At 33.0% G+C, this 17728-nt stretch overlaps 1 protein-coding gene across 1 annotated transcript in view; it reads left to right on the plus strand.

Moving 5' to 3' along the window:
- The first annotated feature begins 455 nt into the window (after nucleotides 1-455).
- The window catches only part of LOC111057467 (SH2B adapter protein 2), a 37457-nt gene continuing 20184 nt past the window's right edge, over nucleotides 456-17728 (plus strand). Inside the window, exons 1-6 of the mRNA XM_022344898.2 lie at nucleotides 456-1577; nucleotides 10065-10166; nucleotides 10885-11012; nucleotides 14414-14601; nucleotides 15927-16123; nucleotides 16906-17220. Coding sequence (XP_022200590.2) covers nucleotides 921-1577; nucleotides 10065-10166; nucleotides 10885-11012; nucleotides 14414-14601; nucleotides 15927-16123; nucleotides 16906-17220 — 1587 coding nt within the window. The 5' untranslated portion in view covers nucleotides 456-920. The remainder of the gene's footprint in view (nucleotides 1578-10064; nucleotides 10167-10884; nucleotides 11013-14413; nucleotides 14602-15926; nucleotides 16124-16905; nucleotides 17221-17728) is intronic.

The following is a 17728-nucleotide window of genomic DNA, read 5'->3' on the forward strand; positions in this document are numbered from 1 at the left end:
AGCAACCACTTTATGAAAACAGCATGGTGCGAATTGAAGCGCTTCTGTGATAGGCTATTTTATGGTTTTAATTATCCTTCACAATAATTCAGGAACAATTGACTTTTATATTAATTTTCAAGCTACGATTGACCAAAATTATACATTTTTGTAATATTTCTCCGCAAATCAACTGCAGAATAAATATTGTTGAATAAGTCTATCTTGTCAGTCTACTGGATTGGTACCACTGCACACTTTAGTAGAAAAACATATTTTTACAATTATTTTTATCCTATAGATTAGTGAAATTAGAAGCCTACCTCGAAAATTAATCCTTAAAAAATCCTCAATCGAGTGATCTATTGTGCTCCATAGAAAGTTCAAAGTTTTAATAAAGGATAAATTTTAATTTTGTTTGTTTTTGAGGTTATGTGCGTATATGCGTTTCTTCCAATCAAATCAAAGCCCCAACCTCTGTGCCCAAACCTCCCAACCCTACTTCCCTCCTAGTATTCTTGTAATCTTCTTAGTTCAGTTCAGTTGTTCATAAGTCAGTCGAAAAGCTTCTGCCTGAGTAGTATCTGTGTCGGTTCACTAAATTTTTCTTGCAAAAGCTAATTCCCGGGCTCTGCATTTTGTTCTTGAAGTTTTTAAAAGTTGTAAAACTCTACAATCTTTTACCTTACTTGGTTTTGAAGTGGTGTTTGTGGTTTTCAACACACATGTGCTCTGTTTTTCCATTCCCAAACATTAGTGTGTGATATTAGCCTTATGCTTGGTCTAACCTTAAAACAACATTAATCTGTTTAGATAGATGCCATCCGTAGAAACCGGAACATCTTCCCAGGACTCTTTATTATTGTAAGCCTATTATCATTCCTGAATAATTTGGTAAATTCAATCATGTATCCAAACGTTTTCGTCTATCCCATCTAAACATGGCTACTGCTTCTTGCAATCCTGATGTTGATGCGAATTTGCAGTTGAACTGGATTGATTTTTGTGATAAGCACGCAAAAAGTGCCGCATCGGAATTTGCAAAAGCTTTCTGTACCTACGTGAATCTTAACTTACCTGAAAACGCTCGACCTACGACATCCTACAAAGACTTTGCATCCAAGTATTTGGATAGTTTCGAGCACCACTTTGACGTTGAAGTCAATAGAAAATCTGTCAAAGAAATGATTCCAAACGGTACTGCCACTGCTGGATCATCTTCAGGCAACCTTAGAACTAATAGTCATGATGAGTTCAGCGATTACTCAGAACATGAAGCTGAATTACCCTCGCCCAAAGTTCACCAAAAAACATTTTTTAGAAGACTGTCTTTTAAAGGATTGCGTAGAGGTAAATTGTTTCAAAAACAACAGTCTGATGAATTGGAGCTGAATAACATCCCTCCAAAAAACAATGATAAACATAGTAAACAATCCAAAACAAAATTGGCAAAAATTGTAGTCGAGTGTCGAAAAGAAGGAATTGTGAATTATTTAGTCGGTGAAAATCCGGATGGCACCCACAAGTGGGAGAAATGCAGATTAGCTTTGATAAAAACAGTTGGTGGCTACATGCTAGAATTCTACTCCCCACCGAAGGTAAGTACTTTTTTATGCTCTATTATAAAGTTTTTCAAATCGTATTTAACTCAAGTTCAAATTAGTATGATCAATCATTATCATAATTTTTAACTTTGCATTGAATCTTTCAGCGTTGTCCGTAAATTAGGGCTTCTAAAATCTTAGCATCCCAACCAATCAAGGTAACTCAATGTTCACGGCATCAAGGTATCCATCCCTCCTTCATACTTCACTAATCTGGATGATCCCCACCTCTGGTGTGACAGGAAGAAAAATCAAAGCTCCCATCAACTGAAAACCAAGTATTTAAGCATGTTTTTTAGGATTTATAAAGGTCAGAAATCTACCCTAGAGCTCATTTGTCAATTCAAATCTAGCTTTCCGCTCAATTCAATCACTGAAAATTGCAGAAAATGGTATGAAAAATAGCATGCAGCTTGGCTGTCCCGTATGTGGACATCTCACAAGATTGTATACACATGCAGTCCAACTATTTAACCCGCCGTCGATCGACATTCTACTCTCATCCTTTGTACCTTTTTAGTTCTATTTATTTGCCGGAAAGCAATTTCTCACAACTTTAGCAGTATTCTAAAGAATAATTTACGATTTTTTTTCAATTTAGCTTAGCTGATATTCATCCTAAAATGGAAGATGGGAAGAATATGGAATTCTCTGTGATTCATCTTATATCGCATATTTCCTTGACCATCCATTGACAATCAACAACTATGAACGCATTAAATTCATCTTTGTAACACTGATTTAACCTATCTATTTTTTTTTAAATTCTACACTTTACTGATAGATATTACTACCAATTGATTGAGAAGAATATGTTTCGGAATTATAAATGCTGCATGACTATGCACATAGGAAGTCCGTATTGAAATGAAAATATTGGCTGTCAGATAAATTTCATGATTCACCAAATAAAATAAAGTATGACATGAGATACATTGACTTTTTGGCGGTACGAAGTCCGTTGGACCATCTAGTTATGTATTAAAACTATCAAGTAGCCCTGTAGAAATAAGAATATTTTCCTTCATATTTTGTGGATAAAGAATTTGAGAATTTTACTGTTTCCGTCTTCTTATAAGCTATTATTGAAACTATTTTTAAACGTATATGTAATAATTTGTTAATTTATTGGGAATTGCATCACATCTCCTATCCCAAGAATTAAGTAGAAAAACATTGAAAATAACTTAGTATTTCCTTACAAGAACATGCAAGTAAAAATATTGTTAAAATCAACAGGTGAGCGCCGAGTTCACCGTCGATCAACGGCGGTTTTTTTTCCTTTTTTTATTGACCAACACAAGTGTGCCCGGTGACAGTTGATGGGATGATGAAGCAGGTGACAGTCTGTCGCCTGTGAAAAAAATACCGAGACTGTCGTGGTGACACTTTATTTATTTGAAAGATTTAATCAATCAAATATAGGCTCAAATATTTTATTTAGCAGTATTCTAGCAGGTAACCCGTGCTTTTCACCGGGGAAAATTTTGTATTGTAAAATGCAATCTCCTTATGTCCAGGAAGCATGAAAAAATAGAATAATTATTTTGCTAAAATTACTTCGATGAACTTCATCGGAGTTAAAGAATCTGAGTAAGAGAAGAAATGAGTTAGATTTGTCTCGAAACCACAACCTTTCATTCATGAGCTACGCGTGCTACCAATCACGCCACGAACTCTTTTAAAGAAAGCTCTGTTTGGTTGGCATAAACTTTGAACCACAAATTGAATATATTAGCTTCAATTATTAAATTAAAATGAATTGTTTGATAACAATGAAAATAAGCCCATATCCATCCTCGGTAAATTAAGATTCATTATGCAAAATTGCAAGTTAATCAGTTCAGTAGTTCAGACATGGTGATGCGTCGATTTTTGGGCCTTTCACAGAATATTGTTGGGGAGATAGATAATATTCTAGGAGATAGATATGTAGTGTATGGTAGATATACAGAATAAGTTAATAAAACAAAATAAAATCTTTCTAAAACTTTGAAAGTTTTTTAAAAATAAAGTGTGCTATAAGATTCTATTTTGTTTTATTAATTTAAAAGTAGCCCATGTCAATGAAGTGTTTAATACAGAGTAAGATATATATATGGGAACCCTTCAATAAATTGGAGACTGGGTTGTGGATATAATACTGTAACTTTCAGGATAAGTTATTAGTCAAATACTCTTCCTTTTGAAGTTCAACTGAAGTTCAATCCCTCATAAGGGGGTGACTTAGGGGTTATAAATCGAATATTTTAAATGTAAACACCCATTGTGTGGTACATCATTTTAAAGGAATTTTTAAACAAAAAAGATAACATCAATTGAAATGTTCTATGATAATTGTATCCAAAATGGCGGCTGATTGAAGTTTTAGTTTTTAAAGAAATAATTGATAAAGTTCAAACAGCCGCCATTTTGGATAAAAGTATCATAGAACATTTTTATTGGTATAATCTTTCTCGTTTTGAAAAGGCCTTCAAAATGATGTATCACACAATGGGTGTTTAGATTTAAAATATTCGATTTACAACCCCTCATTTCCTTGAAACTAAAACTTAGAACTAAAAGTAACCCCTCTATGAGGTTTTGAAATTCAGTTGTGCGTCAAAAGGTAGAGTATTTGGCCAATAACTTATCCTGAAAGTTACAGTATTATATCTACAACAGTCTTCAACTTATTGAAGGGTTCCCATACATATGACTCACTCTGTATTTAGAGCAAGTGCGATTTAGTAACATTTTTACTTTCCTTGACCTATTACCATAGATAGGTAAGGAAAGTATTGCTTTCCAAAAAAAATAAGATACCCTTATATCAAGTTTTCTATACGTTTCAAGGTCCCCTGAGTCCAAAACAATTATTTTTGGTTGTTGGTCTGTGTGTGTATGTCTGTGAACACGATAACTCCATTCCTAATTAACCGATTGACTTGAAATTTTAAACTTAGGGTCCTTATACCATGAGGATTCGACATTAAGAAATATACCATGAGGATTCGACATTAAGAAATTCAATAAAATTCAATTCATAATGGCGGAAAATGATTAAAAATCATGTTTTTCACGATTTTCTCGAAAACGGCTCTAACGATTTCCTTCTAATTCATACTCTGGATAGCTATTTACTGTATAAACCCTATCAACTGACACAAGTCTCATTTCTGGGAAAATTGCTGGAGCTCCGTAATATTCTTGAGAAAAATGGATTTTGTCAAATTTCTATCACGATTTTCTCAAAAATGACTTGACCGATTCTTTACAAATTCATGCAATGTAGGCCTATAGTTATTTATCAGCTCTTTCAACTGGCATGAGTCTCCTTCCTGGGAAACTAATGGGGGGTCCACCCCATCCTTGAGAAATGGACTTTGTAACCTCCTTCTCGTTCATGAGGTAGGTAGGTAGAGCAGTTTTTTCAAAACAACACATAGTCGAAATATTTTACCTGTAGAACAGCTGTTTTGATGACTTTTAAAAAATAATTAAATTTCACAATTTACACAAGGGAAAATGTACTCTGAAAACGATATACAATAGTTTTATATATGTAGTCGCCAATCGTCATTAAGTTATTCCCCTACATTATTCTCGTTTACGAATGAGGCATACAGTTCAATGAGCAAGGAAAGTTGTGTGAGTGTACCACACCAGATTTTTTATATGATTCAATTCAATTCATTTTATTATTTGTCACAGGCTAAACAATAGTAAGCATTGACAATAGTCATGCACATTAAAAACATTAAAATTTAAACATTTATATACATAGTTAGACAAGATAAATTTTTAAAATAGTGAAAATATAATATTCAAAAACCTATTAATTAATATTTCAAATTCAAATGAATATGTCAGCTCATACTTATATAGAAACAGTCATTAATAAATGACTAATAAATGAATAATGAATTTATTGCCAAATAAAATAAATTACAATAATTACAAAATTAAAATACAATAGTTTTTGGCGTGACTGGAAAAAAGCCTTGAGCTCCAGCCATGAGTTATAAAAATAAGAAATATATTTTTTAATCTAATAACAGCAGTACAAATTAAAATATTCTGTTGATGGATGATAATCTATGGATGTTGAATTTCATCAATAATCCAAGTAAAAAAAATGTACTTGTTAAACAAAATATAAATGTACAGAAAAATAATTAAATTATTAATTAAAACAGTTTATCTCAATACAAACTTAAAATTGATCCCTATGATATTGATAGGTACTTTTTCTGATTAAACAGAATTTCATTATAAAGTATCACATTGTATCAAAAGTATAAAGTGAAATAGGTGTAATATAAGTGTTGAAAGTTTACTTTTCTAGCTTCTTTGTTAGCCCAAAAATTGTATAGTTGAGGAAAGGAGTGTATGGATGTTTTCAAAGATCACACATAGATCACATAATTATTTAATCTCACCTGTCTCATAAACCAACGTGCAAGAACTCAGAACGTATTCATATTCATGAATTGAGATAAGGTATTATTTTTACAGCAGTGAACATTGGGTGTTAGGCTAATTACTGCTACTAATTACTTTCCCTTGGTTTAAAATTAATTCATCCTCACCAAAAAATATATAAGGTTTTGTTTATTTTAAGGTGCTATATTTTCCCAATCTAGACGCATGCAAATCATCGCATCTCGCATACAAACTTCTTAACTTTTCCTCCAAATTACTTATTTTATGAGAGATTGATTATTGATATTTATATTCATTAAACAAATCCACGATATACTTAAATTAACCAACTCCGCTTTAACACTAGATCAAATCAAATATTTATTTGTCCAAGAATTATAAAAATGGCAAATATTGTGATAATAATAAAGAAAAATATTTCAATATAAAATAGAATACGATTGAAGATTGAATGAAAAAATTAAATAGTCCTTTAGTCTACAGTAAATTTAACTGTGACCAATATACCGGTATGTATGTACAATTGAAAAAGAATCTATTCAGTCTTATAGGAATATACTTTATTTATATATTGTTTTACTTTCGAATAACTCGCCTTAAAAAAGTAACAGCAAATGTATTTTTTCGTTCTTCCTCAAAGTGAGGTGAATAAATTTGAATTTACTCAATTGGAAACCATGGGTTGTTCTGTTACAAAAAAGCTGACGACCATAAATTTAATATCAACATATCATGAACCTATAAAACTTACAAGCAACAGATAAAATTCATTTGCTAGTGACTCATTGATGATAGATGGACTATTACCGTACTTGAATTTGTTCAGAAAATTGATTTGTTCATTTTGTATGTGAGATTCATTATTACCATGTTTTTGACGGAATTTCACAATCTATTCATGATAGAAATCCATTATGAACCAATATGAATATTGAGTAGCTAATATTTCGCTCTCAACTGCTAACTCAAGTGGAGTTGAGCTTATAACTCCGACAAATAGTATTTTTTCAAGTAAAGAAACGTTTTTATTTGTTTTTAAGTGCATTTAATAATTATCTCAAAATACTGGCCATAGTGAGAATTTAATTTTAAAAGCCGATTGAGAAGGATGTTCATGCCTGTAGAAGCTTAAAGTTCATTGCTTCTAAATTAATAATTAATTCTGATCGTTCAAATTAGCATGGGAACAATAGACGTACTTCGCATAGTGGATAATCGACCTGTTAGTGAGTCACGGTGGCTCAGCACTTCGATTAATCAAACTTCAATTGAATACACTATCAGAAATTAAACTTTGACAAAAATCTATTCATTTCCATGCAACATCGGTTTTTACCAATTTTTACATTAATTGTTTGATGTTGTATATTGAGTGTGATTATTGTGATCTGTTCAGTGATCCCCAATCGTTATTTTTAGGCTATTAGCAATTGTAATAAGAAAACAAAGATATTGTCAAATTTCACTAAAAATCTTGACAATATCTTTGTTTTCTTATTATGGAGAGATTTCACAACATCACCATCGATTCTACTAATTTTATTATTAGCAAATGCATTCATCAAATTATCACTGTTCATACTCATCAATGTATATAAAAAAATTAGATGGGCGAACAATTTCAAATCCAAGCAATATCTCTTACCGAATTTGAAATGTCCCATAAATTTAAACTTCAGACGCCCATATCTCAAAAAATATAGGAAAAAATGTTATTTTTTAAGAAAACGTTTCAATTCTAATAGTTTGATTATATACTGATCGAAAAACTTTAAAAAATATCATCAGTAAAAAGTCTTTTCAGCCTTTAATAAAATTAGTAGAATTGATGGTATTATTATTATTATTAAATTAGTAGAATTTGACAATATCTTTGTTTTCTTATTATGTGAAACCATGGTTCTGTTTTAAAGTTTTTAATAAATTTTTAGTGAAATTTGACAATATCTTTGTTTTCTTATTATTCTTTTCAGCCTGTTACACAGCCTTAATTACGCCACATGATGCTATTACTTCGTATTTTCATTTACGTTTCTAATTTATCCAACTGTCTAGTAACTTAAGCACCACTCTAAATGCAATTTTTAAAACTTCATGTCATGGACCAGACAATTGTTTTCAGAAAAGTTTAATTGTTAACTGTTTCTCAATTCAAGTACTATCCATACACAATACATAAACTTGTGTCGCAGTTCGCAGTATCACTGAATAGCGACATTAAGTCTCAAAGAAAGTGGCTGTTGATGTCATCAAACTCCAATCCAGACCACTTGAAGATGCTCTTATGCAATCAGCTTTGAAATTCATTGCAAGCGGCTTTATTCAAAGAATGGTTGTGAAGTCTTCTTCCTCTTCTTCATAGTTGTGTATATTTTTGCAGTATCAAGTATGTTATTTTTTCCATTGACGAAGTCCATGCATTAATTGTGTTGACAAAAAGAGAATCCTCGAAGAATAATTTTCGAGGATTCGAGTATGGACTTCGTCCATTGAAAAAAAATACTTGAAACTGTGAAAATATAAACAACTATGGAGGAGAAGAAGACTTCAAAAACAGACACCACCATTCTTTGAATATACAAGCTCTGAACTATAAACAAAGGGGAAGAAGAGAACTAGGAAATGTTTTAAGATTACTAACATAGGCTACAGAAAAATCTTCCATATTCCCAGATCTTCTCATGCATGTAAAGGCAGACATGTTTGTATTGTGGATGGTACTTGATTGTGTCGTTACATTCAGGCGCGGATCCACTTTCCAAATAGTGGTGTTTGAAAAATTTACAGTTACTTGAGTCCAGTCAATATAGACATAATAAAGGGGGTGTGCTTGCATTTTATATTGTAGTTCTGATTTTTCAATATATTGTTTGGATACAATATATATATAAGAAGTCCACAACCGATTTCTTCATAAAAATTTCCTTTTCATGCAAATTCCCATATACGATGGACCAAAAACATCGTATTTTCGGTTAGTTTTCCAGTTTTCAGTTATTTCCACCAAATCTTGTAATCGGACACAAAAATTCGTTTTCGTCTTTTCTTAGATCATAAAATTCTTAATAAAGATTTCTCCCTTGTCATCACATTTAGATTTCGCACCATGATATAAGTTCATTAGATCATGTTCTATGAGAATCACCCGTTAGATGCTCTTAATAATTCACTGAATTAAGAGCATCCAACAGGTGGTTCTCATAGAACATGATCTAATGAACCTATATCATGGTGCCAAATCTGAATGTGATGACAATGAGTTGCTAATGATGATTGAAGCTAAAACTGGGTGTTTTCCACAATACAAGGATCATTGTTGTCAGGTTTACCTGGAAATCTATATGAGATAGAGCGCTCTACCTGTAGACCACAGAATTACGCTCAGAGGAATCTTGAATTATACATTTGAATGGTAACAATCGGAAAATATTGTACATTAAAAACTAAAATTCATCAAAATTGATTTTTTCTTTTAATTTCAATTATTGTTTTTCAATTATAACTCAGTACTCATTGAAGATAGGAAGCTCCGAATGATATTATTTTATTGGAATTTCATAATCTAAATGAAAGGCGGGAGCAAATTTTTCTGATCGTACAGGATTTGGCGGAAATAACTGAAAACTGGACCGAAAATAAAAGGTTTTTGGGCCACTCAGTATCAAGCACAAGGAAATTTTTCATGAAATACTTGGTTCTAGACTTCTCTTATGTATCCAAACAATATATCAAAAAATCAGAACTACAATATAAATTGCAAGCATATTATGGTGACTGGACTACTACTGTAGTTGCAGAAATAATGACCTTGGCATTTGAATGAACAAATTCAAAAATCTAATTATTTTCAACAAATAAAGCTCTCAAATGCTGTTTTCGACTAAAAACTTGAAAAAAAAATTCCTGGTGGGGGAGTTGAACGGGGGGGGGTTCCCCTGGACGACCACCCCCCGTCAGGTCAGGGTCCTGGATCCGCGCCTGGTTACATTTATACTCATTTGTTAACACTAAATTAGCTGACAAAGTTATTTGACTGTCCTTTTTCTTCATTTGCAGGCTGATAAACCAAAGAGTGGAGTTTTCTGTTTCCTAATAACTGAGGCGAGAGAGACAACCGCACTAGAGATGCCCGATCACGAAAATACGTTCGTGTTGAAGGTACGATAAAATTATTATCACTTGGAGTACTTCAATTATTCTATATAATCACTTTGAATTATTCCACTCTGTCTCGGGACATCAATGAAATGTATTGTAATTATTGATAATGATCACAGTGTATAGTGTAGAAATGAAGATTCAATTGATTCTCCACTAGTTTCACGTGGAAAATGTTTGGTTCTTCTATTTGACTAATAAATTGAGGGATTTATATATTAATGATGCTTTATTGAATTAGTGTACCAGTTTACATTTCTCAAGTAAATCATCAGAACTTTAGTTCATTATTGTTGTTAAATGTGAATTCATTTCTTCCATTACAATTATTCAGACGTTGCATGACTTTACAACAAAATACAGCGGAGAGTTGGATATGATATTACTTCGTTTTTATCGCATTTGAATTCGCTATTTTTGCGAAATAGACTTTATATCAGTAGAGTGGAATCCAATTTTCTATTCCAAGTAATATAACACTTATGAAATTTACAGCTTGTAATCGTAAATAGTTTAATACAATAACTAAGGCTGGTAGTCTGTATCATAAAATGAGAAGCTGTTATTTGTTTCCATATCTAACTTCGAGAGATTACAGTGTGTACTGATTATTCAACTGATGATTTGTTATGTACTTGTAGAACAGATGAATTGCAAATATTTGTCGACTGCTACTACAGCTATTCGAGAAGATAATCTGTGAATTCTATTTTCTCAGGCTGAAAATAATACGGAATATGTAATAGAGGCTCACGACACGTATGATATGAGATCATGGTTGGCAACTGTGAAATACTGCATGAGATCAACACATCAAACACTGCATCAAGATAATGCCGATACGAGGTATGCAATGTGAATGCAAATATGCACTATTTGCAACAATATTGTGATCACTCTGTAAGTTTCATTGGGGAATTGTCTAGAATGCATAAGTCTTGTCACGTGTCTATCTCAAAACATGATTCAGCATGGCAGAAGAGCATCTAGAGTTCATGTTCATTACACTATCTATCTCAGATCAAATCATATCAAATTTTATTGCCTCAAAATATTACACAAAACAAATACACATATTATATTGAAAAATCACTTGAAAGTAAATAATACATCATTTCTTAAAATTAATTATTGGTGTTACCAGCAAAACCTTATTGGTTTGTGTACTGGCGACGAGTAACACAGTACTTAAAAAATTAGAAACATCTCTCATAAAGCTATTTAAGGCTGTGCAAAGACTAAAAATAAACTTTCTACTGGTGATATTTTGCGAAGTTTTTCGTTTTGTATATCATCAAGCTATCAAAATAAAAAGTTTTTTTAGGAAAACATTTTTTTCCGATCATTACTTTTTGAGATATGAGCGCCTAAAGTTTAAACTTTTGGGACAGAACATTTCAAATTCGGTAAGAGGTTAATCAATGAGATTTAGACGATTGATTCTTTATGGTATTGTTGATCTAGTAAAACTAAAATTTTCTGAAAATATCAAAAGTTATCCAATTAACTAAAAATTACCAAAAATAACTTTGAGTTATTTTTGGCAAATTTAATAACTTCATTAAAAATTGATATTTTCAGAAAATTTTTGTTCTAAAACATCAACAATACCATGAAGAATCAATCCTCTAAATCTTATGGATTCATCTCTTACCGAATTTTAAATGTTCTGTCCCGAAAATTTAAACTGTAGGCGCTCATATCTCAAAAAGTAATGACCGGAAAAAAATGTTTTCCTGATAAACTTTTCCATTTTGATAGTTTGATGATATACAAATCGAAAAACTTTGAAAAAAATCACCAATAGAAAGTTTATTTTTAGCCTTTGTACAGCCTTAATTTATTAGTTGAACGATCCCATGTTTGAAATAATTCTCTTTGGATTGTTCAATAGAATATTATATTAATAATACGAATATTTTCTTTGCTATATAATATGTATGTTATAAGGAGTAGGGTGTATTGAGGGTTCGATATTGTATATAACAATACTTGTATTATGTTGAATACAACAAATATTTTTTTGAATTATTTTTTTTTTTTGCAATAAAAAATTCATAAATTAAGGGTACAAACACACTGAAGGCGGAGCATGGCGTTGAGGATCGTCGTGAACAATATCATGTTTAGTAATAAGATGCAACACACTGGAAGTGTCTACTCACGGAGCGGCACAATGCGAGTGCCAGTCTGGTCTACTCTTCTAGGCCCTTGACCCTTGACGCTCAGACGCTTCCTGTGTGTATGAACGCTCTGACCACGATACGCCACTACGGCGGAGCGGAGTGTGGCGTTTAGGAGCGTCGTGAACAATATCATGTTAGGTAAAACACACTGGAAGCGTCTACTCGCAGAGCGGAGCGGAGCGTGGCGTCAAACTTTGGAACAAGCTGGTTTTTTTTAGAGCGTCTACAAGCGGAGCGTCAAAGTGCCCTACTAATGTACATACTAATGGTATACTCTAATAATTCATTTATTCTACTACATTTTCCCACCATCTAGTACACTAGTATATTTTAATGTTTGCCCAAATTCCCCTGTAATGTGTATTATTTGATTATTCAAAAGAGAAAACTCATCTATTGCACTTTGAAATCAAAAGTAAGGCTATTATAATCCATTTTATTCATATTTATATGAAATATGGTTACCTTAGTGTTATTACAAGTCTTTCTTCAGCAGATACTGGATTCTTATTTAACGAAAATCCTAAATAAATGCTGCAAATCACCCCGAAGACCTCTGCAGACATTGACAACAGGGCTAACAGCTAGATGGAAATTCGATGAGAACTACTATCCAAATATTAGTTACCAGCCCGGGAATCGAACCCGGTACCTTCCAATTGCTAGTCAGGAATGCTTACTCTTACACCAAACTGACAATCTCTGGATAGCAGTTTGGTGAGATTGTCAGTTTGGTGTAAGGGTAAGCATTCCTGACTAGCAATTGGGAGGTACCGGGTTCGATTCCCGGGCTGGTAACTAATATTTGGATAGTAGTTCTCATCGAATTTCCATCTAACTGTTAGCCCTGTTGTCAATGTCTGCAGTAGCAGAGGTCTCGGGGTGATTTGCAGCATTTATTTAGGATTTTCGTTAAATAATAATTATATATTAATTAGCATTTGAATAAATGCATTCTCTATTTAATTTCATCTGATACTGGATTCCTCCAATTGGTGACTTGTTTTTCCAAATCAGGCTTCACTCTCGTCAAAAGGTTGAAGTTGCATGTACTAAAAAAATCGGGACATGCTTTCTTAACACATTAAACAGATGGTGATTATATTCACCAAATAGTCGAATATCTAAGTTAATTTTATTTACCCACTCTGTCGTAGTAGGCTTAGCTAATATCCAATACTTTAAGTAATTATTCTCACAAAGTAATGTCCGTGCAAACAGACAACGTCATTTTCTAGGTGTTTGACGCTCTGGTGCTTCCTGTGTGTATCATGAACGCTTTGACCACGCTCCGCTCCTCCTTCAGTGTGTTTGTACCCTAAATGATACAGATTTTTTTTGTTTCCGTTAACGGTATTTAGGGTAAAACTACAATCAGACACTGATCAAATATAGAAATTTTGAAGTATTTCTTTTGAAAATTATGACCGAGTTGGCACATTTAAGGCTGTGCAAAGGCTAAAAATAAACTTTTCACTGGTGATATTTTTCAGAGTTTTTCGATTATATTTGCAAGCTATCAAAATGAAAAAAGTTTTCTCAGGAAATTTTTTTTCCGATCATTACTTTTTGAGGTATACTAATTCGGTAAGAGATGAATTCATGAGATTTAGAGGATAAATTCTTCATGGTATTATTGATTGAATAAAACAAAAAGTTTTCGAAGATATCGATTATGAGAAAGTTATTCAATTTACTAAAAATGACCAAAAATATCTTTTACTTGAGTTATTTTTGGTAATTTGAATAACTTTCTCAAAAATTGATATTTTCAAAAACTTTTTGTTTTATTCAATCAACAATACCATGAAGAATTTATCCTCTAAATCTCATAGATTTATATCTTAAATTTGAAATGTTCTGTCCCGAAAATTTAAACTTTAGGCGCTCATATCTCAAAAAGTAATTATAGATAAAAATGTTTTCCTGAGAAAATTTTTTATTTTTGATAGCTTGATGATATACGAATCGAAAAACTTTGAAAAATTTAAACAGTAGAAAGTTTATTTTTAGCCTTTGCACAGCCTTAACTGCAAGAGAAATATATGTGTGTTTCATCAGGAGTCTTCTTGGAACGGTGAGCGAAGGTTCGGAGAGGTTGAGAGGAGCTTCGAAGAGTGAGATGGAAGGTGGCGAGCATCCGCCTGAACTTCCACCTCGGCTGCTACCAGGATCGATCAGTCGCGCTGATCGATTGTCGAGTAACAGCAACTTTGAATTGTGTTCATCGCACACCGACATTGAGCAGTGTAAGTACTTTCATTTCAATCTACTTGTTACGGCTCTGAGCATGAAATGGAAGTTAATAAAACTCACTGTTTTTCTATGTGTTTCACTCGACTTGCAGTCAAATTTTTAAGTAAATAATCAAAATCTTTTACTTACTGACTGTAGTACTTTCGACCGTCTCGCGATCATTTTCAACATTTTGAGTACTACAGTCAAAGTAAAAGATTTTGAGTATTTACTTGACTATTTGACTGCATGTCGTGTGGAATACATAGAAAAAAAGTGTGTTAATACATCGCATCTTGGAATGGATCAAGACACTATCACCTTTAATAAAACGCTTATTCCATTTATTCATGAACACAACAGGTTACCCATTATTTGTCACTTATTAAATAAATAAAACAATTCCATTAATAGGTTTTTATAGAGAAAAACATTATTAAAAAGTATTGCAATTACAAAATAAGTTAAATATTGAGAAAATTTCACTAGAGCTTTGACTGTAAAAAAAGCCAGTTACACACACGTCGATTTTTGAAATTTTTTCGTCCTTATAAATTCTATCATATTAAGCCGAATTTGACAAACATCATCTGTTTATTATTTCAAAGTGAACATTGAGGTTATATTGTTATTATTAATTGCCGAATTCTAACTAACTTTTCACTTGAGCATCAAACTGATTTGTCAGTTTTGCTTGATTATGTATCGGTTTCTAGGAGACCATTGGAATTAACCATTGTAATGGACCATTAAACCTATAGATTTATTATAGGATATTATGTATATATTTGGCTAGCAGGTAACCCGTGCTTTGCACTGGGGAAAATTTGGTGTTGTAAGATGTCTCGTTATGTCCAGTAAATGTAAAAAATGAGGATCATTATTTATTATCTTGTTCAAAATTACGTGGATAATCCTCATAAGAGATGAAAATTACCAATTCATAGTTGCTTAAACTTTGAATCACAAATTGAATGATTTTTTTATAATTATTAATTAGAATTAATTGATTAATAACAATAGAAATAGACCTTTGACCATCAGAATCTTTATGCAAAATTGCAGGCTATCAGTTCAGTAGTTCAGATGTAATGCGATGCGTCATTCGTGAATTCCCTATCATTACGGCTGTAAGTCGGTTCTATTTTCTATTTATAGATTATCGATATAGGAGTATGAGAAGAGGTATAAGACGTTTATTTTCTGTATTATAGATTATAGATGGTCCATTCGATTTAATAAATGTCCCAGAAACCGGGCTTAACGTAACTAAATGTTTTGAAGTTTGTATCTCGTGCGTGTGATTATTTGTGTTTTTCAATGAATATTTGTGATATAGTGGTTTCGGAGTCAGACGTGGACTTGTCATTGATGCTTCAAGACTTCCCGTGGTTCCACGGCACCCTGGCTCGCTCGGATGCTGCGACTCTTGTGTTGCACGGTGGCTCAGTGGGACATGGTATATTTCTGGTTCGTCAAAGTGAGACTAGAAAAGGCGAGTTTGTTCTCACGTTTAATTTTCATGGCCGTGCCAAGGTAACTATTGAACAGTTCCTTTTCTTATTGAATAAAAACCACTTGAAATTGCCTCAACTACTGATTACATTATTGAAACAATTTTGTAAAACTGGTTTATTTGGTTGTTATTTCATTTCAAATTGCCATCACATCGCTAGGACGAGGACACGTCATAAATAAGATATTCACAGGTAAATTTGTTAGGGCGGGCGGTCCTAAACCTCTGAGTTCCATTTAAAATATTCATTTTGGGTAGTACACCTCACTCGGGCTTATGCCTAAGGGTGCCCATTTTATTTTGCACTTTTCTATTATTTTTTCTATTATTTATCAAATTAAGTTATTTTTGTAATTATACATAATAAGGTTCGATTTTGAACATAATTCACTGGCAATTCACTTATTGAACAGACTGTCCTTGAGTTAGTCTTTCGAGGCCTTTTTTAAAGATCTGATTTTTCCAATTCTTAAATATTTTGTGGTGAGAAATTATAGAATTTACATCTGTGAGTACGTGGTTGGGTCTCATGTAGTCTATTGTAGTTCCCCCCCCCCCCCAAGTGTTATAATTGTGTACACTTTGGCCCGGTTGCACAAAAGTGATTGATTTACGAGAACCAATCAGAGAAGGCCTTTTTGATAAGACGGCTTCTCTGATTGGTTCTCGTGGAATTAATCACGGTTAAAATTTAACTGGTTTTTGTGCAACCGGCACTTTGTGTTTTGTCATTAAGTCTATAGTAATGTTTGAGGTTGATTATTGCTTGTGAGTGATTGATGGTTGTTTTCAAAATTTTCAGCACCTCCGCATGACCTTGAGCGAACAAGGTCAGTGTAGAGTTCAACATCTGTGGTTCCCAACCATTTTTGACATGCTTGAACACTTCCGGCTACATCCGATCCCGCTTGAGTCGGGCGGTACAGCTGATGTAACACTAACCGAATATGTTTTGACACCCGCCGTGGTGGCTCGTCAAAACCAAAACTCGCCCACTCATTCTGTGGACACTGTCTCTACAACCACTGCCACCTTCAACTCTGGGGATGCCCCTCTAACCGCTCCGATAACAGCCGTTCTCGAAAGACAACCTCCTGCACTGCCAGAGCCGCGCGAGGTAATTGCTACTATTATCAAGTCACATACCAAGAGTCCCAATCCTTCCAAGTTTTGGATGCCATTCCATAAAGTTCCCTCTCGATTCAGAATCAAGCGCAAGTATCATCGTATGAAAGATGATGATGAGTACGATTCTGATAATGAGAAAGAACAACTAATAAAAAACGACTACTCAAAGCCATAAATTTACTATTTCCCATCCAACTAATCTTTTTTTTTACTTTGAACAGGGGTCACACAAACAAGATGGACATTTTTGAAACGCGCCTAATTGTTGATAAAATAAATATGAAAAGTTCATTCCTTTCCACTTTACAAATTTCTACTGCTGTGAGCGAAATTGAGGTAACTTAAATTAGTTGTTCCACTTGATTTATTCATTTATTTATCTATCCATTTGATAACTCACATGAATCATAGAAATTATAGGGAAAGGAACAACATGTACGACCTGTACACTCCATATTTGTTCCTTTCATGAATATAGGTGTGAGATTTAATATTGT

The sequence above is a fragment of the Nilaparvata lugens genome, chromosome X, assembly GCF_014356525.2.
Source record: "Nilaparvata lugens isolate BPH chromosome X, ASM1435652v1, whole genome shotgun sequence".
NCBI classification, from domain to species: Eukaryota; Metazoa; Arthropoda; class Insecta; order Hemiptera; family Delphacidae; genus Nilaparvata; species Nilaparvata lugens.